Here is a 23,551-nt window from a genome sequence, read left to right as displayed (position 1 = left end):
CTGACTTGGTGTCTGGTGAGGACCTTCTTCTCTCCTTCCTGGCGTACAGATGGCTTACTTCTCACAGTGTCCTCACATGATGGAAGGGGTGAGGGGCCTCTCTGCAGTCTCTTCTATAAGGGCACTAATCCCATCCATGTGGGGCTCCACCCTCATGACCTCATCACCTCCCAGAGGCCCCACCTCCTAATACCATCACATTGGGGATCAGGATTTCAATGAATGAATTTTGGGGGGACACATTCAGTCCAGAACAACCCAAAAGCAGCTGTTTACTTTCTAGATGTGATAGACCTTTAGTAAGCAAGGCTGTACTTCATCTTCCCTGAGAAGATCATCTGTGGTTTCATAAATATTTAGATGCCTATATGTCCATATCGCAGCAAGACTATTACAAGCCTGGTTTACCGAGTGGGTTTTGCCCAAGAAAAGCCGATGGTTAACACTCAGATTTCCTTTGACACATTCAGATGGTGCAGGTGGGATCCTGCTCAGCGCTGTCTCCTGCTCTGAGCTGGTGTTTTGTGCTATGAAACCCTCAGGAGGGCAGGAGCCTCGCAGCCTACAGGTTCACAGGTGAGCAAGGGGATGCCTCTTACCTATTTTCTCCACAGGTGTGTTCAGGGGGAGGAAGCCTTGTCTGAGAAGCTGGTCCATCACCTCCTCATCGTCAGCCTGAATTTCAGAGACCATGTTACAAGGAATAAGGCCAAGCCGAGCGCAGGTTTCCCCGCGGTAGAATCCATCAGCATCTTTATCACCGTAAACCTGGAGCCGTGGGAAGAAGTTAAGGCATTGGGCTGGGCTGGTTCAGAAATACATCAGCTCTACTCACGGTAGAGTCATACCTAGTCAGAAACAGACTTGAAGAACACCAAAACGACCAGCACGTGGGTGTAAATGTGTACACGTAGCCCTCACCCTATACATCTCTACCTCTAAGAACCTGTTTCTCCTCCAGGGTTTGGACAGCCCCTGGGCCTCCCATCAAGTAGGGGGGCTGCTAGCTGAGGCCAGGTGATGAGACCCCACCCCACTTGGAAGTGCAAATGGTTCTTCCATAAGAAGACAGTGCGACTGTCGGATATTCTAGAAGTGAAAAAATCTCAACTAACAAAGAAATTCTGAGGGTACTGTTCTGTGGGGTAAGCAGCCCCATCCTTTAAATGCCCCGTTTTATCAGACAAACATTAGGACCACTTTCAAAGGCGAGTTGTCAGTGCCCTTTTGGAAATTTGCAAACTTAGGACTCAAGGCTCTTTCCCCTTTCCTAGGGAGCATCCTGCTTTTTCGTTCCAACTCGACTCAGGCCCCCCTCCTCTGCTGAGAGGAAGGCTGAATGTCGAATGCAAGAGAAAGCAGCTTGTCGTTGTGATGTGTTAAGGAACTTGGGTCTGGCGAGTACCCCCTCCCCATCCTCCCCCCTTACTCCCCCCACCGTGCCCTCCCCATCACCCCCAGCCAAGCCCCCACCTTGATGATCTGCCCTTCTTTAAAGGGAAGCTCCTCTTCCGCAGCATCTGGGTTCGGGGACATGGTGAGGGGGTCATAGTCAAAAAGAGCCACAAAGATCCGGGGCGGGAGCTCTTCCGCCCCAGGGTCCGTCTCTGACTCTTCGTAGAAGTCTGGAGAAAGCCGGTTCCGCCCACCGTACTCATCTGGGAGCGTGTGGGATAAAGGACAGGGTGCTAAGTAATTCCCATGGCCATCCCCCAGCTTTACCCAGAAACATGAGCTGTTATAGGAAGTGTGGTTTTGGAAACTCCCACACTTTGGGAGGCTGTGGCACTTTAACTTTTGTCTTTCAAAAAAATGGGTGGCTTAATACGCAGGCAGAGATGGATCATCTCGACAGAGATGGGCTTGACAAGCAAATAACTAGTATACAACACACGCACCAGCATGACCCTAGGTGTGCTGCGTGTGAAGACAGCGAGAGATAAAGGACTTTGTCTCAACGACCTCCCTGCAGGGCAGCCCTGAGCGCCAGGTGGGCGAGTCCTCGGGATTAGGACGTGGCCGCACAGGCCTGTTCAGGGGCCAGAGACCCAGAGACCCTCTGTGTGTGTCCATAACAGCCGAGCCAGAGCACATGGATGTTGAAATGCATCTGTACATTAGTCAAAGTTTGATATAGGTGACCAAGCTGCTCACTTAGCCCCAAATAGGTAAGTGGCAACAAATGCATTACAGCGAATTAATGACTTCCTAGTGGGATTGAGTTTCAAGTCTACCTACCATCGAGATTCTAAAGAGAATTCTTTTTGAAATCCTAATATATATGCATATGTATTATTAGATATCATCATACATATGCATATATCTCACTATATATGTATACATTTAAATATATATAGAGAGAATGAACATCTGCTAGTAAATTATACTGTTCTGACCACACAATAAGGGCTCAGAACATCAGTGGGGAAGCAAATGAGAAAAACCACAATCATTAGAAGAGAGGGTAGGGGTGGGACAAGCAGCCAGTCAAAACTGGTGTCACCAGCACAAGTAGCACAGGAAGTGGGAGAAGAGGACGTCACAGGTGTGTGGAAAACACAGGAGAGGTGGGGTGGGGCGGGGGGGGGGGCAGGAGAGGCAAGAGCCTCGGCTTCTTTCGCCAGCAGAAACATGCAGTTGAAAAATAAAAAAGGCACTTTAGCTGCAGGAAAGGTTGGCTTTTAAAATGCAGTGAACTGTTTACACTATTTGAATTTGGGATCTTTTCAGGATGCTGAGATAACCTAAACATTCAGTAACTTCGCTTCTGCTAGGGAACAAAACTTCTGAGCAGCAGGGCCTGATTTCTTCACACTGGTTTTGCTTTCATTTATAGTCAGTGAGAAGATCTCATACTTTTCCCCCTAGTTTTCAATATTATCTAAATTGAATAGTGTGAAGCTAATGGTATACCATCCCGTGAACTATGAACATCTCGGTGTATGCAGTGACGCAGTGGTTTCTCGTGCTTGTGGCTGATGGTAGAGAAAACCGTGAGAGCACGACAAGGATGCCTGTTTTCAATTCAGTCAGATACTGTGGGAGATTTGCAGAAGGAACTTAACACAACAGTGATGTGACCCACTGGATGCCATTTCAGCTGAGGGAAATGTCAATGAAGGAGCACTGTGGCTACAGCTTTGGCTGCACCCAGAGGGTTCCCAGGGCTTCTCCAGCTGAGTTGACGTAGTGATGTGGAGTCAAAATGTACAGGCAAGTTCACAGGGGCCAGTTCATAGGGGAGGGTTGGGTAGGTCAGCGTCACCCTGCAAGACTTTGGAGTCACACCTATAATCCACATCGAGTGCATGCTCTCAGGAGTTGGCTCGAGTTCAGGCACCGTGATATGTGGAAAACCATGCCTTTACATCTTTAAGTCCCAAATCTCACCGAGCACAAGTGGGAGGCATTAGGCACTGGAGACCGGAGGGGGGATCTGAGACTAGTGCCGATGCTCAGTGAAAACAGCGGGCAGGGTCACCCTCACCATTACAGGATCTCTCTCTGGTTTGGGGGCAGGAGTGGGGATGGGGTGGAGGCGGTTGGAGCACTTGGAGTTGGTGTGTATGAGCGCAAGTGTGGGTGTGATGTCACTGCACTGTTTCCTCCAGAGAAGGTGCATGAGAGCCTGTCCGAGAATCAGACCTCATGGGGAGAGAACAGTGGCCACCATGGAATGTGTTCATGGAGATCTGGCTTCGCAGGGACCAAAGTGGGCGACCGAGAGGTCCTTCTCTTTCTTGGTGGCAGGCTAGACTCAAGGAAGAACTTATCTCTAGCTGCTGGTCTGACCTGGGAGTGGGCGCTCCTCCCTCTGATGTGGAGTGTCCTGGCCCGGGGTGGGAGGGGGTCTTTGTCAGGAAGGAGGAAGGGTCCGCATACCATGTGCAAAGTCGGGGCTCATGACTGGCCCCTGTCGGCTCCCGAGGCCGCCTGTGCTGCCAGAAGAAGCATCGTCTTCTACAGGTGAACTACTTCCCTCACTACCTGACCAAGGGCACCGCTTCCACTGTTCCTGTCCAATGTAATTTCTACGGAGAAAAGGGGGTCACCTATGGAACATACTTTACAGCTGCTCATCTTCTCCTTGCAGCGAAACCCAGGGAGAAGAGTCTCCTTTCTAGAGGGCCAAGTTTTGTTTCTTTAGTTATTCATGTTTAATTTTTCCCATCTGGATACGAGAAAATGTGCTGCATTTCCTTTTGCTCTATAAGGTCAGTAGCCAAAATAACTGGGGAAAATGGGGGGAGGGGGGTGGAGACCTGCACAGTCGGTTAGTAAGAACAGAATGCTCCTGAATGTGGTACTTCATGTTTAGAATGGTGCACCCTTGGGCCTTTTCATCTGACAGGTAAATAACTAGATAAATGCAAAGAGCAAAAATTATAGAGGAAGAAACCAAACCCAGTGAAATCCTCCTTTGGGGTCATTGATCAATGTTCTGAGGCCTTCCTTATGCTAATTATATGATTTAGAATTTATTAGATGTGGAGCTGCGTAATTTTTATCTTTTTAAATCAGAAGGGGCATTGTTTTCTTAATTTAGGAAACCCAGGGTATATTAAAAGTATAGTATATTTTAACTGTGAATGCATTGCTTATTAAAAATATATTTAGGAAGCATATGGTCTATAGACTTAAGTTCCTCTGAAAAAGAAAATGGATGCTTTTGGAGTACGGCAGATTTCTAAAGTATTAATTGCTGATATTTGCACAAGAAAAATGTAACTAAACAGGTGAAACAGAGCAGGACCCTATGGTCCTTGCCCACCCCGCCATGTCCTCCACCTGCCTTTTGTCTGCGGAAAAGCTTTAGCCAAAGAATAAGTTTAATCAGAGAAGTGAGAAAATGCAGAAGCAAAGGAACACAAAGGAGACCAAATAATAATAGTTTAGTCATTAAGCATAATCAGGGACCTTTAGTTCCTCCTCAAGGGCTATAGATACTATCCTGAGCCGTGTCCTGGGAGCTGTCTTGTAGACACTGAAACCCACACCAGGTGGAGAAGTTAACTACACGATGACCAGACTGTAGCCATGACATGAGCTGCCACAATTCCAGAACTGGCCTCAAGGAAATGGGAACAATCCAACCCTAGAACTGAAGACTCACTGTACCTAAAACCATCAAGATGACACTGGTCGGACCACCGAGGACCAAGTTCAAGATGCCTGTCGGAGCTGCCTGTGCTGGTTCTGCACGTAGGCCCCTCCCTCCGTCTATAAAAGCGCTTGCCCCCGACTGTCGGGGGAGGGGGGAGTCGGCCTTTGGACAGGCGTCCCCCACCACCACCCGGTTGCCAGCATCCAAAATAAAGCAAACTTTCCACCAGCCTGGCCTCTGTATTGGCTTTTGAGCAGCGAGTAGCCGGACCCCACTTCCGGTTACACAGGGACTAGATCGAGGAAAATACTCTGTTCACACGCCACTGACTATTCACTTCCTAGGGTTTGGGGCATGATTCTCTTCTTTTTTGGTAGCTGCTGAACACGATTCACTCTTCTTTTTTTAAATAAATAAATTAATTTATTTATTTTTGGCTGCGTTGGGTCTTTGTTGCTGCGGGCGGGCTTTCTCTAGTTGCGGCGAGCGGGGGCTACTCTTCGTTGTGGTGCGCGGGCTTCTCAGTGCGGTGGCTTCCCTTGTTGCGGAGCACAGGCTCTAGGTGCGCGGGCTTCAGTAGTTGTGGCTCGAGGGCTCAGTAGTTGTGGCTCGTGGGCTCTAGAGCGCAGGCGCAGTAGTTGTGGCGCACGGGCTTAGTTGCTCCGCGGCCTGTGGGATCTTCCCAGACCAGGGCTCGAACCCGTGTCCCCTGTGTTGGCAGGCGGATTCCTAACCACTGTGCCACCAGGCAAGTCCCACGATTCACTTTTGTCTTCTGAAATTATAATAGGTTCTTCAGTCTGTGTATGTATATATGTGTATGAATATATAAAGTATTTGATATTAATTATGCCTTTTACGTGATCTCTTGCATTTCTCCAGGATGAGAAATCAGGTACAATGAAAGCAACTGTATCACGGATTTATTTAACATGTTTTGAATTCTGTTATTAACAGACTTTTTGGTTAAGCTGTTACCGCAGCACTACTCTGTTTTTACCAACGTAGCTAGTGTCTTACCGAAATTAAGACACGTGTGCAGCCTTCTGCATTCTTTACCTTAAGACAAAACTGACTGAATGATTGTTAAGAGACTCTGATGGGGAGACTGTGGGTCCACTGACGTTTTCCTTTACTCCCTTGCCCAGCTGGCAATGTGTAGCACCATTATTTTCAGTCCTGTAGACTTTCCTTCTCCATCCTAGGAGACTGGAGTAGGAGACCCACGAGACCTCCTCCCGAGCACACCCCTTCTTGGTGCCGCGGCATTAATCTTCAGCCACGGGAAGAGTGGCAGTTCACGTGATGAGCCTTCACTCATCAAAGTCACAGTCGAATGAGGACTCAGGAACCAAGCTCAACAGGAGGAACAGTCTTGAACTGGTCCCCACCTCGTTCCTCAAGACAGTCAGTCTCCTCGACAAGTCATTTATCTTACAAGCCAGGAGCACCTACTTAACCTCTGTAATTGCTACAGCGGGAATTATACACAAATTAAACGAAGCTCTGAGAGATGTGGCAGCAGTGTACAACACTCAAAAACAGAGTAAGCTTAGTACATACAGAACTCTGCTAGTGCATCTGTAACAAGTGAAACCGGTGTTTTCCAGCTGATTTTGTTTATATTTCGGCTTATTTTGTTATTTTTCAGCTAAACGAATACACTCTGTGTTTTCAAAGGTCGGTTAACAGTCTATGAAATTTTTTACTGATAAAAATAAAAACATTCTAAAAACTGTAAAGATGAAAAAGGAAACTTTTGTTTCCCTATTGTTTGGGCTCTATGAGGAAGAAACGCCTGAAAGAAGGATGAAATTTCAGGGGATCTGTACTGCTGTATAAAGTCTTTAATTATTTTTGGCTGATGTGAACGAAGCCCGATTGTCTTTTAAACCTTAGCTATTTAAATTTGATTGGGGCTGTGTTTTCAGGTGTCTGGACCTCCACGGGTTGTCTTCCTTGAGCCGTGTCTCACCAGATCAAGATGTTTTGCTCTCATCTACTTCTGTTCCATGAGTGGGTCTCTTGCTTTGTTTCGTGTGTGTGTGTGTGTGTGTGTGTGTGTGTGTGTGTGTGTTTTCACACAAAGCTAGTTTATTTGTGCTGATTACCAGATTCCATTATCTTGTGCGTAATACTTTTTGGAATTGTTTTGCCGGGGCTCATTCCAGTAGTAGAAAGATTCCCATCTGACCTTCCGCCATGTTCCCCTCTTAGCGGATTGACTAGAATGACTACAATGACAGCTTTCAGCACGGCTGGCTGAATTCCAAAAAGTAATTAAGAGAATGGAATTGGATGCCAGAGAATGACTAATGCACAAGGAGGTGACCAGATGGGCGGGCTCAACACACAGTTCAGGGCACACATTCAGGCCTCCTGGTGTTTTTCATAACTTTCAACCCCAGTTGTCCAAGTGTTTCACGCATACAGATAACTCTCCATGGACTCAGGGCTTGTTTAGATATCTGGAGTTCGGCCACCATCCCCGCCTCTGCTGCTGTGACCATGAGCATCTCACGAGAGCATGAACTAGGAGGTGGGGAGATGGCCCGTCACCATCTCTTCAATGCCTATCATGGCAGCCTCTGCAGTGAAAAAAGAAAAACTGGTAGGGAGAAGACTGCTGTCAAAAGTCAGTATATTTTGAGAATACTGAAATTTCGGTTTTATTTGTCTTGTGCTGTTTCTGCCTTCTTCTGCCATAAATAACCGAGTGTGTTCTGTATTTAGTTGAAAATGCTATTCCTAATGACTTTTTAAAAATATTTAGATGGAGGACCAAGCAGCCACGCGCTCTGTGGTTAAAAGAAAGAAGGAGGCCTCCATCAGGCCCACTAACCGGCAGACGGGACCATCGTTGGCCGGAACCTGTGGCGGCCAGCACTGCCGTGGGGAAACCTCCGGCCCACAAGATCCACCCGATCAGCCCGTCCAGCAGTCACCGGGTTTCCTAAAATCTAAAGACAAAACAACAACACGGTCAGAAGGCTTGCCAGCCGTGGGAAGGAAAGAATTGTCAGCCAAATCAATTCAACTTAGAAGCAGAAGCTCTAAAGGCAACTAAACTTAGCTTTTAACTGAAAGGTTAGCTGAATAACCTGAAAGAGGAAAAAGTGCTCACCCCAGGCACCCCGTCTTCTACAGCACACGTGCTTCACCACGCACGGGTGGGGGCGAGAGAGCATCCCTCGGGAGGCACCTTTCTGTTGCCGCTACTGCCGCCGAAGCCAAATCTTTCGAACCACAGTGAGAGTGGCTTAAAGGCGACTCGTCACACCTTCGCCCCCTCTTTCCTAGTCTCAGCACAGCCCCTCCAGAGACCACAAAAGCGGGGGAAACACTGCGTTTCCAAATGTCCCGCTTGGGCAAAGTTGCATGTGAGGTTACCGAAAACTCAGAAGTTTCTGTGTGTTATCAGCTTGGAAACTCATGGCAACATCTTGGGCCTAATCCAAAGACACCAATCACATTCCAGGGCTAACCTGAACGGTCCTCCTTTACGGATAAGTCTGCCTCTGATTCACGCTACAGGTTTGCATCGCATCATATATGAGAATCGAAGCAAAACCTCCAGCTCACTGGTAATTTGAGTCAGGAAGTTTTCAGGGACACAGGGAAGGAACGGGGGGCGGGGGGGGGGGGTGGGAGTTACGGAAATCAGTCTGTTACAGGCGGGGAACAGGGAGTGAGCTGCAGTTTGCTGGTGTCGGCGGGGCTGTGGATCGGCGCCCTCTAGTGGACATATCACAAACTGCACCGGCTCAGACCCAGGGCCTGGAACCCTGGGATGTCTCACCTGTGTTTTCATGGAAAAGTTCAGCATGACAGGAGCAAATGTTCTGAAAAGAGGACACAATATAGAGATGAATGAAGCCTTGAAGGAATCCCTACTCTTGAAAACCACTCACAAGCCTGGAAGACAAGGCAGGGGGATGGGTCTAGAGCTGATGATGGAAAAGTCATTCTGAAAACTGGTCGCAGGAAAGAAACAGGAAAAAAAAAGAAAAAGAAAACCTTTGGAAACAGATGCAAAAATGGATCTCTTCAATCATTGTTCTCTACTTTTTTTCAGTGATAGATGAAGGCCAAAACCAACCACAACCAAACACCAAAACCACAACGAGAGAAAAACCTTCAGTAATACCAGTAAGTCATAAGCAAGTCCCCACGGTTCATTCTGCAAAGTATGTGTTGCCAAACTTTTGGAGAATCATAGTTCAGCTAACCCTTAATTAAAATTTAGATTCAGTTGTCCTTTAATTAAAGCAGCCACACTCATCACTGATTTGGGGGTAGGCGGTCATCATTCTAAAGCAAAGTAAAGAAATCATCAGCATGGTCCAAAGACTGGGAAGCCGCATAGATCAAAGATGCATGAAAATGAAAGAGAGCCAGCAGAGAGAGTCCCCGGGATGGACACCAAAATAAAAGAAGGTGAAGAAATGAAAACGGATTGGTTTGGCAAGCGGATGTGAGCGGGAGGTTTACTTCACACACCAAAGGACCGTCTGCAACCCGGGGAGGAGGCTGGGCGTGTCTGGCACTGGCCCTACTGTCGGACATTTTTATGCTTTTCTTCCAGACATCCCGGAAGTCCTCACGGCCCCCGGGCTCGTCCCAGCTGTACTTGCTGGGGGCGGACCTCTCCGGGCTCGGCTGGGCCTCATCGCTCCTGACGACATGGCCGGCCTCCACTGGCTCCCCAGAATCTTCTTCGACGCTGCTCTGCCGGGTCAGCGTCCGGCGCCGGGCCAGCAGGGGCCTCAGGCCCGTCCTGCAGGGGCAGTGCCCGGGGCCGGGGCTGCACCGGGCAGCGGGGCTTCTGAAACTAAACCGCGTCTCCTCCTCTTCGCTCCCACAGTCTAGGCCGCTGTCCGGGCTCCTGGCGGCCGAGCGGCTGAACCGACAGCCTCTGTCTTCGAACACGAAGTCCGCGGCCCGGGGGCCCCTGGGTTTCGCAGGGACCCGGGAGCCAAGCGGGGCCTCGTGCCCCCTGCAGGGCCTGGCGGGCCTGGGCTCTCTGGCCAGCCGGGTCCGGGCCCTGGAGGAGACCCCTACGCCCTGCTTGTACGAGAACTCACAGGGCTCTCCATCCTCCTCGGCTACTTCGGGGATACTGAAAAGCTTCTTACTGTGGTGAGTCTGCTGGGGATACTCGGGCAGCTCCAAGAAAGCACGTTCAGTGGTCCTATTCTTAGAGCACTCCTTAAGGGGGTGGTGTGTTAGAACAGGTGCCGCGAGTCAGTGTGTGATCAGATATGAAGTGGGGCCGAGGGAAGGAAAGAAAATACAGAGAGAATTAGTCTCGAGGCCATGAGGGGCAGAAAGCATGCTTGTACTCGTGGGGGAGGGGAGCGGGGGGAGGGGCAGATGGCCTGCTCTGGCCGGGGCTCTGGAATGAGAACAGAATGGGTTGGACGGATGGCGCCGGAGCAGGGGGGCCGGGCAGAGCGCACGCAGAGCGGCCTGACGCCCTCAGGACCAGCCATGCAGCCCAAACAACGGAAGAGCGGCAGCTGGGCCGCGGGTGCAGGGAGGATGGTGGCAGGAGGCCTCACGCTGACCGAGGCGCTAGGATCTGTGACGCGGCTACACCCAGAGGCAGGGACGGCTGAGCCCGCTGCCCGCCGGCTGCACCTTCAGAAACTCGGAAGGCAGCTGCCGTGGGCCGCCGGCAACTGGAGATGATTCACGAAACGGGGACCCCAACCCGGCCACGCCACTGGACTCTGCACGTCCATCTAAGCTCTCAGTACCCTCTGAAATCCATCCTCGTGCGCAGTAACCCATGGCCTCTCTCCCTGGCTCAGATCTCAGGCTGTGAACGCGGGGACCTCGGCACCGAGCTCCCCGAAGTCACGGCTCTGGGCACGGTCTTGCTCTGTCCGTGTCTGCAAAGGCCTGCCTGTCTCTCCTCCACAGCCTGGACCTCGAGGCCCCCAGCGAGGAGCCGTGTCCCCGCCAGTACGGTGGCTGGCCCACCCAGAGGGGCCTAATGGATGTCGAGGGGCGGACACCCCACGCCCCCTGTCCCGGATGTGGTTCTCTCTCCGGATTTGCCCTCAGCCCCCTCCTCTGCTCCCGCTGACCCGGCCCGCTGGGCGCCCCTCCTGGGACACTCCAGTGACTCCACGAAGCCGTAAGCCCACCGTCTGCCCCGCCACGGGCCTCCGGGGATGCGCGTTAGAGCCGCCTCCGCGTGGGAGCAGCGGATTTGCTTCCCTGTCCCCTAGCCCAGCGGCCTGTGGGCCCCGCGCGCACGGGGACCTGGCGGGGTGACCCAGGGCCGCGTCTGCCGCGGGTCTGGAGCCCACGAGGGCCAGGCGAGGAGGGCGTGGCACACGCTTCGCTCATTTGCTCACGAGAGCCCCACGGAGGGCGTCTACTCCGGGGAGCACGGAGGTGAGGAGGGAGAGCGAGGAAGCAGGGACCCCGCCCCGGGCGCCAGGCGGGGCGCACGTGAGCCACCGGGGCTACCACGTGGGAAGGTGAGCCCGCGGGCCGGATCCCCAAGCTAAGTCTTGGAATGTCTGAAAAGAAACCAGGAGTCCAGATCGCTGAACTTGCCCTCTGGGCCTTCTCCCCGGGAGACACGGTGACCTTTGGTTTCTCTGCTAACACCGTGCAGGAAGTACCATCCCAGAAGCGTCATGGCGGAGGGGAGGGGAGGGGAAGCAGATACGCTTCGCCGGCCCAGCTCGTGGGGAAGCATGGGGAGCAGGTCAGGCTGGACCGCGGGCAGCTTGGGACCTTCCTCCGCCGAGAAAGGTCACCGTGACTCCTGCTGGACGGCGGCACGGGGCGGGGGAGGAGGGGGGCCGGTGGGGTTTGCACGGGGATCTGGCATGTTCTCTAGTGACAGCGTCGCCAGCCCTGCGGGGGGCCTTTGCTGGGAGAACGTCAGTCAGTCTGGTCTACACAAGCGGGCACTGAGCTGGCATTCAGATCTGGATGTCGCCTTCTGTCCACCGTTCAAAATGCACGGCTCTGTGTTCCCAGAGCAAGGCGGGGGTCGGGCGGGGTTTTCCTCTCCAAGGCCCTTGTCATGTGAAAACCCCACAGCGGCCCGACCAGCTCCCGGCCCTTTGTCTGCCTCCCCCGCTGGGCTGGGAGCAGCTGCAGCTCGGAGGTCACACATCCATCCTCATACCCCAGCCTGGCGGAGGGCCTGGCACACAGGGGCGACCAGCTCGTGCCGAGTGAACAGATGCTCGCTGCAACAGGCAGCGGCAGCAGCAGGACGGCTCCTGGTGCGTCCTGGGGCCTCGAGCTCCATCTCGGTCAAGGTGACCCCCCCCATCAAACCCTTCGCTGACGGCTACACCAGAGGCGGAAGCAGAGGATGCCGGGGCCCCTGGGGGGAAGTGTCTGAGAAGGGGCTCGTGTGTGGACCCCGCTGTCCTCCAGGAGGGCGGACCCTCCTCTGACCTCCTCTGACATCCCCGCTCCCTGGCCCTCCCGCAGTCCAGCAGCGTCCACCTCGGTTGAGAATCTTTGCACGACTCCGCCAGCTCCCAGTCTCCAGTCTGACTCAGAGGCGGACACCTGCCCTCCCAGCCCCTGCTCCTCTGCGGATGGACACGAAAACCGGGGGTTTGGCAGGGGGGGAATCTTCTTTGTTCTATTCTTTCCGATTCAGTTCTTGGTACAGAGCTGGGTGTCCCTGGGGGTGCCCAGCGGACTCTCCCAGACTCCTTCACCCAGAATTTTGGGAAAGAGGAGGGACAGGGGACCCCGAGCGCAGACTCAATAGTGAGCGAAGCCCATGCAAATCTGTGGGCTCTGCTTGCAGGGCCAGGTGCCTCTGGCGCCGGCCTCATAGCCCGGCAAAGGGACAGGGATGGGGCGACTGTGGGGATGGCGGGGAGGGGCCCGGCGCCCCTGGGCACTGACCTTGAGGGCATTGTGGGACGTGCCGCTGGGCCGCCTCCGGCCCCCGTCCTCCAGCTGCATCTCAGAGTAGAGCTCCTCCTCGTCCTCCTCCATGATGTCCGAGAGGTCGGACCCCCGGCTGCTCTCCGTGTGGTACTCGTCTCCATGGCAACAGTGCGGCTGGGCAGGAGAAGGGGATGCAGATGGAGGGGCAGCTCCAGCATGCGGGAGTACCCGGGGCCCCTCCTGGCTGGCCCTCCCCTGCTCTGCCCACTTCTGAGCTCAGAGTCGTGTCTGGGTGTCTGGGTGAGAGCCGCTCACCTCAGAGGTGAGGCAATCGTAGTCCCCAAGCCCGCGGCGAGCTGCGATGGCAGAGAGAGGACCAGACCGGGCCTCCCAACTCTAAATCCGGATGGGGGCAGGCAGAGACCCCTTGGGCTCTTGGCAGGACAGGACGCCAGGGGGCTCACAAGACACACAGGAAAACATCACTTTTCTGGGTACCGTCAGCCTCTCCAACTTAGTGGCTGGACAAAGGCTCAAGCAACAGGTTGTAAGCTCAGGTGGCAGCAGGACTCGAGGCCCCGTGAGCATGTACGTTGCATCTAGGGTCAGGGAGCAGAGAGTGCTGGGTGGCAGGCAGGTGGGTGCAAATGCACCGTTAAGGGCGCCTAAGAGTTTTAAGAAAACCAGGTAGTCTAAAATTCACACACGTGCACACAATGGGTTGTCAAAGACCAGCCCAGTCCGGGCAGGGTAGGACCCCCCCTGTGTGGTGTGCCCACTCTGTGCCCAGTTTGGTCACTGACACCGGGGAAGGCCCGCTGCTGGGGGTGCTTGTGGAGGAGTCTGGGGACGGCGGGAAAGGGTCAACAGAAAAGTAAGTACAAGTAGCTTGCTAACGTGTAAACTGAACCACCAGCAGCCCTGATGGGGTCTGGGGATTTTGGGGCTGGTTCAATTCAGCGGTCCCGTTCCCACCCTCAAAGCAAGCGTCCATTATTCAGCATCTCGAGTATTTGCAGCAACTCAAACTGCACACCCTACGAGCTCAGGTTTATGAGCCCCAAACATGCATAAAGCTATTTTGTTTCTGCTGGATGGCATCGATTAAGAGCAATTTCTTTCTTCTCCTGGTGGGCGACCAGACAAGTGTATTTAATAGCATCTCGAGACACGTTTATTAAAAATACCCCAGTTTCAATCGCTCCTCTAGATAAAGACGTGTCAGCACCTGAGTGGCACTAAGTTCCCGGCCCGCTGATGGGAAGGCAGCGTGAGTGCCCAGGCTGGGGGTCCCGACCCAGCCGAGCCCTCAGAGAAGTGGCCTAGATGCTCTCAGCCTGAGAAGTCTGTGTGTCAGCGTTTGAGCTGCTCCAGCCCTAATTCTTTCAATCAGGCACTGCAGAGAAGACGTAAAAGTGAATTGATTTTAAATGAATAAACAAAGATCAGGTTGGTCTGAAAGAGGTCTTCCCAAGGCAAATGGGAAGGAACTCTCCTCGAGAACACAATCTCACTGGATTCAAACCCAATGATGAGTTAGTAATAAACCCATGGGATGGAAGGAGGTGTCTGCTGTTTGCCAAATACATCATGGATAAGCCATTCATAGGACTCCTATTCCTCTTTTCTGCCCAGTGAGATGTCATGGGAAGTCTTGATGGAGCTTCTGGAAAAGATTTTTCTACCAGTTAAAAGAGATGTGCCTGAGAAGAAAGCCCCCCTCCTTTTTCCCTTCCCTCCCTCCCTCCCTTCCTCCCTTCCTTCCTTCCTTCTTGGGGTGCTGTCATATGAAAGTGTGACGATTGGAGCAATGGCAGCCACTTTGTAACCATGAGGGAAAGGCCAAAAGAATGGAAGATTCAGAACCTAGAGCCGGGACACAATTGAGCAGCTGAATCAACCTTGCAACCTCCTACCTGAGACTTCCTGCGATGTGGGAGAATGAAATGTCTTTGTTATCTTAGTCATTATTAGTTGGGCATTCCATTTCTTGTGTTTAAATAAATGCAAATAGAATTATTTTAATCTTTTAGATAAAGAACCTGATGGTTGGAGAAGGTGAGTAACTTGCCTACTACTAGCAGTGACAGAGCCAGGAAATGAGTCCAAGTCTGTGAGATTCCAAGGCCCTCTTCTTGGCGAGGTTGTGACACTGCCTTGCTGCAGAGCTGTGTGTTGAGGGGGCTGGAGGATCTGACATCTGAGGGGTTTTCAAGCTCTGACATCTCAAGATCTCAGGACTCTCCAGGCCCCACTCTTCCTGTTGCCCAGACTTAGGTCTTGACACCATTAAAGGACATTCCCACTGGAATATGCTTAATCAGAAATTGGAGACCAAATCCACATTGGATGGATTTGTCACTTGTGAGCCTGGTCTGGGACGAGAAGCCCTGACATTTTGTCCCTCCAAGGGTGGGATGCCGACCGTTTAATTTCTGAATCTCCCATGATGCTTAGCACTTAGCAGATGTTCATCACACATCTGCCTGATGAACGAAAGTAAAGAAACAAATGGTAGGTTTTGCCTAAATTGAGACCAGGCGGTTACCTGGAGACTCACCTGAAGCACGAAATCAGCCCATGAACGGATACTCACACAGGGCAGTCAGGGAGGGCAAAACCCTCACGTTCCGACTTTTGAAACTGTCCCCCAGTGAGGTCACAAATGTGCAGGCGCTGTGCAATCTAAACTTTCCAAACGGACTGAGATTGCTGTCACCCGGGACTTGGGGCCGTGCACCCCGCAGCTGCACTCACCGGCTTGCCCAGCTCCGAGCCTTTCAGAAACTCGTCCACCGACGCGCCCCTCCTCTTGACGTCGGGGGACTCGTAGCCATCTTCCTCGTCCGAGTTTGCATACTGCCCACTGCTTCTCTCCAGGAAGATGCTCCTTTTCTCTAGCTTGGAAGAGAAGAGGGGAGGCGTCAGGGCAGAGGCCGCCTGACCCTGGGGGTGGGTCGGAGCCACTGTGTGAAGGGACTTGGGGTGAGTGACCCGCACAGGCTGGCGGACGTTTTCTGATGCTGCCCTGGGTGCCCGATGCCCCTCCCATGCCCACCAGAACTAGCTCCTGCCTTTGCAGGAGGTGAGGCATGGGTGCTGAAGAAAGGCTCCTCTCCCTCTGTTTGCCACCCTGGCCTGGCTGCTAATGTGATCAATTAACCTTTCCTTGAATATGGAAGCTCAGAGGTTTGCTTTCTCTCCACACCTTCTGAAAGGGGAAGGCAGGCCGGGGGGCGGTGGGGAGGTGCCGGCTGTCCCAGGTGCTCCTGGGCCCAGCCTCTGGCTCCAGCCCGCTCTCGGGGGTCCTATCTGGGAGCTCAGGGTGGTGGGAGGCACGGCTGCTAGCCGAGAGGGCGGGGGGTGGGGGTGGGCAGAGCTCACCCGCCAACCCCTTCCCACCCCAAAGCACCTGGGCTTCTGCTTTGCGGGAAATCAGGGCAGAGCGCCAGGCTGCCCGTAATAAATGTGCACATTCTGAGGCATTTCCTTTAGTCAAGGGTACAATCTGCTGGGTAACTATTAACAAATCGGGAGATTTCACAAAAAGCCTGGATTTCCAGTTTTTCAACAGGCACTGAAGTGCTGTCACGGTACCTCTTCCCCCTCCTGGTTGCCTGGCCGTGGCCCGCCTACCTCAGCTCTGACCTCTAGGGGTCTGGCCTCTCCTGAAGTTCCTGACCCAGCCTCCAGCCTGGAGGGGGCCTGGCCCGGACCCTGGGATGCCCAGGAAGTGAGGGTCTCCCGGCACCGGTGTGGATGTCTCCACCTGCATCTCAGAGAAGGCACTGCCAGGGGCTGCCGTCCTGGAGAGACCCCCGTGGGCTGGCTGGGCAGAGCTGAGAAGACCACTGACCACCACTGTCCCCTCTGCCAGGGCCCTAACCTCGGGCTTACAGCAGACAAGCTGGGTGCTCTGGTAGACAAATGCGCCCAAGGGAGAGAGATGGGGGTTTGTCCCAGCCGCGAGGGGCACGTGGCCTAGCTCAGGTCCACGTCCTGCTCTCCTGCATCACTTCTGCTTCTTACAATTTCTCGTCTCATTGCACATTTCCTCTGGGACATGGCCACACTGTCATCTGAATACTCCTCCCCATGGTCCAGGCGATTTCTAGTGATAGGCATGAGAATGTATTTATGTGCATGCATTTCTATATGTAGGTATGTATGTATACATACGTGTATATGAATGCGTGTGTGCGTGTATGTATACACACACATACGTACATATGTCTGTGTGTATACACACACGCACAGACACATACCCACACACGCAAACACACACACACAGCTAGAAGCCTGAAGTGAGCCAGCCAGGAGGTGACCCTCGGTTAGGAAGATGTGCCCCCAAGCCCACTCCCAGGAGGCACCTCTCAGATCCCTGGACACAGACCAGTGCCTGGTTAGCGGGTTGTTAGCTCGTCTGCTAAGCCAGGCTGGTGGATAACCACTTCCTCTGGTTATCTGGGTCCGTATCTACGCAACGAAAACACACGTTGATTGCAACAGGCTCAGGCCTGGAATGCCCCGGAATGCAGCCCTAGGGGAAAACTGGAGGACGAACACAGCATCCTTCTCCCCAAGTCAAGCCCGCCACTCTGGGTGCTGAGTGTTCGGGGCACGTCTCCCCGCAGACTCGGGGTGCCGATGGAAGGTCCCATCCCCGCTGGGCTGCAGGGATGGACCGCACGGCACGGGCAGCGGTACCGGCGAGGAAACGCCCAGCCTTACCCTGCTGCTCTCGGCCACCCTCTGCGCGGCTTCCCGGGCCATGGCCTTGGCGACGGAGGTGGAGACCGGGGCGCCCTGCGGCTGCGGAAGGATGCGGCTGGGCGAGGGCGACCGCCGCCCCGGGCCCGAGCCGTGCAGGCCGGGCGGCTCCAGCAGGTGCCCGTGGGCCGGAGCAGGCGCCCGGCCGAGCTCCCAGGCCTCATCCGCCGCGGCGTGCGGACCCAGGTGTTCATCTTTGGTATCGGGGGCTCCGGCACTTGCTAATGGCTTCGGTGTGGGAGCAGTTCTCAGGTGGGGGGCAGGAGGCACCAGGAGGTCGGGGGGGATGGCAGCGGCGGCGGAGTCTACGGACTCGCCCTGGGCGGAGAGGGTCCGCACGGTCACGCTCTTGGCTTCGAGGCTCCGCAGCCGCACCAGCTCCACGGCCGTGCCGTCCGCCGTGGGGGAGATGATCTCCGCTACCTGCGCGCAGAGAGAGCGGGGTCAGGGGCCCCCCGGGCGCCCCTCCAGCAGCCAGGGGCCTGGGCCCCGCCTACACCCAGCTCAGACCACACCTCCCGGCCCGGAAACCGCGTCAGGCTGCAGCCCCGGTGGAGGCCTGGGGGGGCCGCTGAGCACACCCTCTTCTTCCGCGTCCGGAGCCAATCCAGGAGCAGACGCGGGGCCGCAGAGGAATCAGAACGCCGGGCGTGTTACTGACAGAGCGTGGCCCCGGGGAGGTGCCAGGCAGAGGCCAAAACGGGCTTCCGGCTGGACACGTGACTGCGGCCCCTTCCGGTGGGGCGGGCTGGGGGGCGTGGGCGGCCCTGCCTGCTGGGCTTCTGCGAGGAGCTGGGAGGAGAGGGGGCCCTGCAGCGGCCGCTCTCACGGGGCGAGCTGGGACACTGCCCCGCGTCTGATGCAGCAGCCCTGGCCCTGGGGCTGCGGGGAACAGGGTGGGGAGCGGAGAGCAGACAGAAGCTTGCTCCAGCTCCGCCCCCCAAGGGCAGCCGTGTCTGTTTCGTGTGCCGGGACCGGCTGGGGCTTGAGATTACGGGCTCCCCTCCAGCGGGCATTAACGCTTAACACTGCAGCGTTTCCGGGGCATTTGGACCACCGTCTCGCCAGGAATCGGTTTGGTGGAATCTACTGAGTGGGCCCTGATATCGTGGGTCTCGAAAGATGTGAATTTTTGGTACCCAGGGGAGAACAAGAAAGGTCCGGAGCAGAACAGGTAGTCACTGCGGGGGGAGAGCAGAGAGCATTCTGCGAAGGAGGACGGGGCAAAAAGGATGGACTTCTCCGTGTTCTGCAGCCGAGCCCGGGATGGCGGCGCAGGGGGTGCTTAAGTAGCTGCTGGTGGGTCGTGGGGGCTGAGGAGAGAGGGAGAGTCGCCCGTCACTGAGCGGAGAGTGCGGGGGCCTCTGGGGCGAGCGCTGCCCCCGCAAGGACTCACCCTCTGCCCTTTGGCATACACGCCGTAGCCGGTGACGTTGGCTCCGTTGGACAGCCCCATGGCCGTCAGGGCGGGCGGCTTCCAGGAGACCTGGACGGTGCCTGGGGTGGCCGCGGCCTGGACGGCAATGTCCTGGGGGGGAGCGGGAGGACCTGGGGGACAGAGGCAGAGGAGCTTTCAGGACACGGCCCTCTGGCAGAAGAGCTGCTACCACGCCCGGCTGGTGGCACCCGGAAACGAGATCTTCTGTTAAAGCCTCCAGGGGTCGCGGGCAGAATATGAAGCGTGAAAGCAGAGCAGGAGAGTGAGGAAGTGGCAGCTCCCGGACACACGCAGTGCCCTCCTGGAACCCCGCTCACGGGTGCTCCGTCCCCAGGGGAGCCCGTGACCCGGGCCAGGCCAGCCCGTGACGCAGGCCAGGCCAGCCGGCCACGAGGACCCAGCGTTTGGCAGAGGAAAGAAATCCCTGCCACCTCTCCATCCTCTTCTGTGCCCCTCCTCCCTCCGCCTTCCCTCCGTCCCTCCGTCTCTCTCTTCATCAGACTTGGGGGCAGTGAGCTGGGCCGCACCCCCCCCCCCCAAATCTCACCACCTTGCGGGACAGGACAGAACCGGGAGCTGGAGAGAGACGGTTCTGATGAAGCCACCCGGCCCTGGACACCGGCTCTGCACACACACTGCCCGGCTGACCAGCTGGGCCGCTTCCTTTGCCCCGGAACCCGTTTGAATCGCGCTCACCATGGAAGTCTTGAGCAGCTACTTCAACCAACAAGGAGGCAAGGGTCATGTCGCTGGTCCTTCCAGGTGGCTCTTGGGGACAGCAGGACCACCTGTCTGCCGTGTAACCCACAGGCAGCTCCTTTCCCCCCCGGGTCTGTCTGGTGCAAAACTCCCGTAACTAGCATTCTATTTGGAAAGGAACGTGTGGCTCTCAGGAGGAAGGCGTGAGCGTCGTCCCCCAAGGCCGCGCTCCGGCCCCGTGGATGTCTGCGTGGGGCCGCGGTGGCCGTTTGCTGAGGGTTTCCTGTGTGCTGCTCATCCTTGCTACTCACTTGGGACCCTGCATCACTTGATCCGCACAACAGTCCTGTGAATTCAGCGCATCCTTGTTTTGCAAATGAGGAAGTCAAGGTTCGAGGGAAGCTGCTCGGCTATTGTGTGTTGGAAGCGCCGGCCTGCAGCTCAGTGCGGCTCATGAGTAAGGCTGATGCAACCCACCCTCAACACACTGCAATACGGGGCTTCTGAACTTCCCTACAACCGGCTTCAGAAGTTAAGTTCTACCTGGACGGTCCATTCAAACATGATAGGTGGGTCATTATTCTTAAGGGCGAAGGTCAAGAACTAAAACTGGCTTGGGAGTTTGCTGGGTGCCCACTTCTACCACAAGAGCAATGACAGCGGAGGGCCGGGGTTTTGTGGGTGGGGAAGACTTGTGTAGCGGTGGTCTGCCAGCTCCAACCCATCCCTCCCGTGGCCCGGAGGTGAGGGGGTCACACTGATGTCCATCCCGTGGGGTCACCTGGTCCAACCGTATGCCCGACGTCGAGCTCACGCTGAACGAGGTTCAGGGGCTGCCCTCCCCATGCCTCTCACTCGTGACATTTCCACAGTCAAAATCCTCCTCCTCCTGGACAAGCAAAAGCACTAGTCTGCTATGGACTGCATGTTTGCACTCTCCCCAAATTCGTATATTGCAAACCTAACCCCCAAGGTGATGGCACTTGGAGGAGGGGCCTGTGGGAGGTGATCAGGTCATGAGCGGGGAGCCCCCATGAGCGGGATTCGTGCCCTTATCAACAAGGCCCCAGAGAGCTCCCTCGCCCCATCCTCCGGGTGAGGACACAGTGTCTTCACCGTCTATGAGCCAGGAAGTGGGCCTCACCAGACACTGAGTCTGCCCACGCCTTATCTCGGACTTCCAGCCTCCAGGGCTGTGAGAAATAAATATCTGTCGTTCATAAGCCACTCAGTTTATGGCATTTTGTTACATCAGCCCGAGCTGACTAAGACAGCCAGGAACTGGGCGTGAACCTATGGGAACAGGCCCTGGGCTCAGCATCTCCTCCGGGTCCCTCTCCATCTCAACGTGAGCTTCTCCACGAAGACTCTCCCGGCCGTCCCAATGTACGTGCTCTTGCCTCTCCTCGGAGCCCCTGGGGTCTCTGGGTTTGGGGTCTCTGGTTTCTTCAACCCCCAGCACTGACCACAAGACCTCACGGCAGGAACCAAGGAAAAGCTCAAGTCCTCCCTCTCCCAATATCCGCGACTGACATCCCGATAGGCAGGAAATCCAGCATCACCTCACAAGACGAATGAACTGACCCTTCATAAACTAGTTCCTACTCAGACCTGCTTCCTCCTTGAAGTATTGTCTGTCCCGCCTGCCCCTGACCTTGCTGCGTTGTAGGTCAGACTCTAGTTGATGATGGATTTCAAAAAGACTGGAAAGCACCATGCAATAAAAAGCAAATCCATCATAAACTGGAGAGCCAATCTCAGGTTAGATGGAAGGCTTTCTGCAATTAGTAGAAATGATCCTGGAGAACCACTGAATTGTTTGTCAACCTGCTGACAAATGAGGTTGGGCAGAGCTGGATTAATGAATCACAGAAGACAAATCCGAGGAGAGTGTCGAGACAGGCACTTTGAGGGAGTTCTGTGAACATCACAGGACTAAAAAAAGCCCTCGAGGTATCAAAATATGCCCTCACATATCTTTGCAGACACAACCTTCTTTGCTCCAGGAAGGCTGCTCTTCCCCAGGTGTTCAGGCTCCCATCCTGGGCACAGCTGCCTTGCTCGGAAGGGCTGCCTTGTACGTGAGCCCCAGCCAAGATCAGCATGACGGAACCTCATGGAGACGGCGGTGGCAGCTACCCCTTAGATAAATCGGAGGATGAGCCAATCCGGGAGGATGGTCCATCTCAACCCATCTCTTTATAGTTTCCTGGGAGAGAGTGCGGGGGGATGGGAGAGAGGTGCATTCCTCCTCCTGTTACAGCTGGGCGTGCAGGGAAGGAAGCAGACGGGTGCCCGGAACCCAAGATAGCATCCACAATGGAACTTCATGTCTTTGCAAATTCACCCGTATGTGTGAGAGATATATACGTATATGTATATATATCAAAAGGAAACATGAGAAGAGAGAACGATTTTGAGAGCGCTGTGGGCACCCCCTCCATGGTTCCCCTCTGTGAGCGCACGTCCAGGAGTGGGTGACACCGGGAAGACGGAACCCTCCTATTGCCTAGGGTGCTCTCGTTGCCTCCTGTCTTCTGTAGGGCGAGCCTCTTACAGATGCAAGCGTTAAATATTTCCAACAACACGGCCCCTGAACGGAATCCAAGTTTTCTCCTTCCCTCTCTCACACACACACACACAGGCGTGCGTGGGTGTGTTCCGTGGTTCCCAGCTGATCGAAGGATGCTCCAGGACGGCGCCGGCTGTCGGCAGCAGCTCCCCCCGCCCCTCCCCTTGCACGGGGTGACATCCCGGTGTCCCCTCCCTTGGGGGCTGACTCCCACCCCGACGCCCCACCCCGGGAGGACAGCTCACCTGCCGGCAGCGTAGAGAACTCCACGAAGGCCTCCTTCCTCTCCCTCTGCTCCAGGGGCAGCTGCCAGGGCATCTGGTGGGGCTTGGCCAGGACCTTCACCTTGTAAGCCGCGTTGGGCCTGAGGTTGCAGAACTGGTACTTGTAGCTGGCGGCCCGGACCACGTCCAGTTCCTGCTCGTTGAGGAAGATGGCGTGGCTGTAGTTGCTGTTGGCGGGCGCCCAGGAGAGCCGGGCGGAGACCTGCGTGATGCTGTCCACGCGCAGGTGGGACGGCGCCACCACCACGTCCTTGCCCACCAGCAGCGTGCAGCGCAGCTTGTCCGAGCTGCCCCGGCTGGTGACGCACTGCACGGAGATGCGGTAGGTGCAGGCTGCCATGTTCAGCTTCTCCACCAGGGCCTTGGTCCTGCCACCCGGCGCCAGGCTCAGGCGCGTCTCTGCGTCCACCAGCACGCTGTAGCTGCTCACAGCCCCCCAGCCCGGGGGCACCGCCGGGGGCTCCCAGCCCACGATGACACTTTTGGCAAGTTGTTTGATGAGGGTGATTTTCCGAGGGTAAGGCACGGTGTCTTCTCCGACGTCATCGATGTTCACGTCCCGCATCCCCGCCCCGTGGTCGGAGAGGCCGGAGTCCGCGTGCGTCGGGGAGTGGAGGTCCAGGATGTGCTCCGCCTCCGAGCCGACGCCGGCGTGGCTGACGACGCTCTGATCCTGGCCTTTCCCCAGAGTGCTTGCCAGCCGAGACTCGTCCTGGACAAAATCCACGAAGTTGGAGGGCACCAGGCCCCTCTGCCCGTCCAGGAGCTCGCCTGTGGGGAAAGAGGACAGGGTTACCGCCCGA

The 23,551-nt window shown here is 55.3% G+C and overlaps 1 protein-coding gene across 1 annotated transcript in view; it reads right to left on the bottom strand.

Moving 5' to 3' along the window:
* RIMBP2 (RIMS binding protein 2) overlaps nucleotides 1–23,551 on the bottom strand; it is a 104,460-nt gene that overhangs the window by 14,689 nt on the left and 66,220 nt on the right. The window contains exons 7-14 of the mRNA XM_036823586.1: nucleotides 22,710–23,519; nucleotides 19,152–19,303; nucleotides 17,717–18,178; nucleotides 15,743–15,886; nucleotides 13,001–13,159; nucleotides 7,947–8,064; nucleotides 1,474–1,658; nucleotides 600–768 (exon numbers count right to left, since the gene is read on the bottom strand). Of these exons, the coding sequence (XP_036679481.1) occupies nucleotides 600–768; nucleotides 1,474–1,658; nucleotides 7,947–8,064; nucleotides 13,001–13,159; nucleotides 15,743–15,886; nucleotides 17,717–18,178; nucleotides 19,152–19,303; nucleotides 22,710–23,519 (2,199 nt within the window). The remainder of the gene's footprint in view (nucleotides 1–599; nucleotides 769–1,473; nucleotides 1,659–7,946; nucleotides 8,065–13,000; nucleotides 13,160–15,742; nucleotides 15,887–17,716; nucleotides 18,179–19,151; nucleotides 19,304–22,709; nucleotides 23,520–23,551) is intronic.

This window comes from Balaenoptera musculus, chromosome 14 (assembly GCF_009873245.2).
Source record: "Balaenoptera musculus isolate JJ_BM4_2016_0621 chromosome 14, mBalMus1.pri.v3, whole genome shotgun sequence".
Taxonomy (NCBI): Eukaryota; Metazoa; Chordata; class Mammalia; order Artiodactyla; family Balaenopteridae; genus Balaenoptera; species Balaenoptera musculus.
Note: the sequence above shows the minus strand (reverse complement) of the source record. Positions and strands in the feature narration are given on the sequence as shown.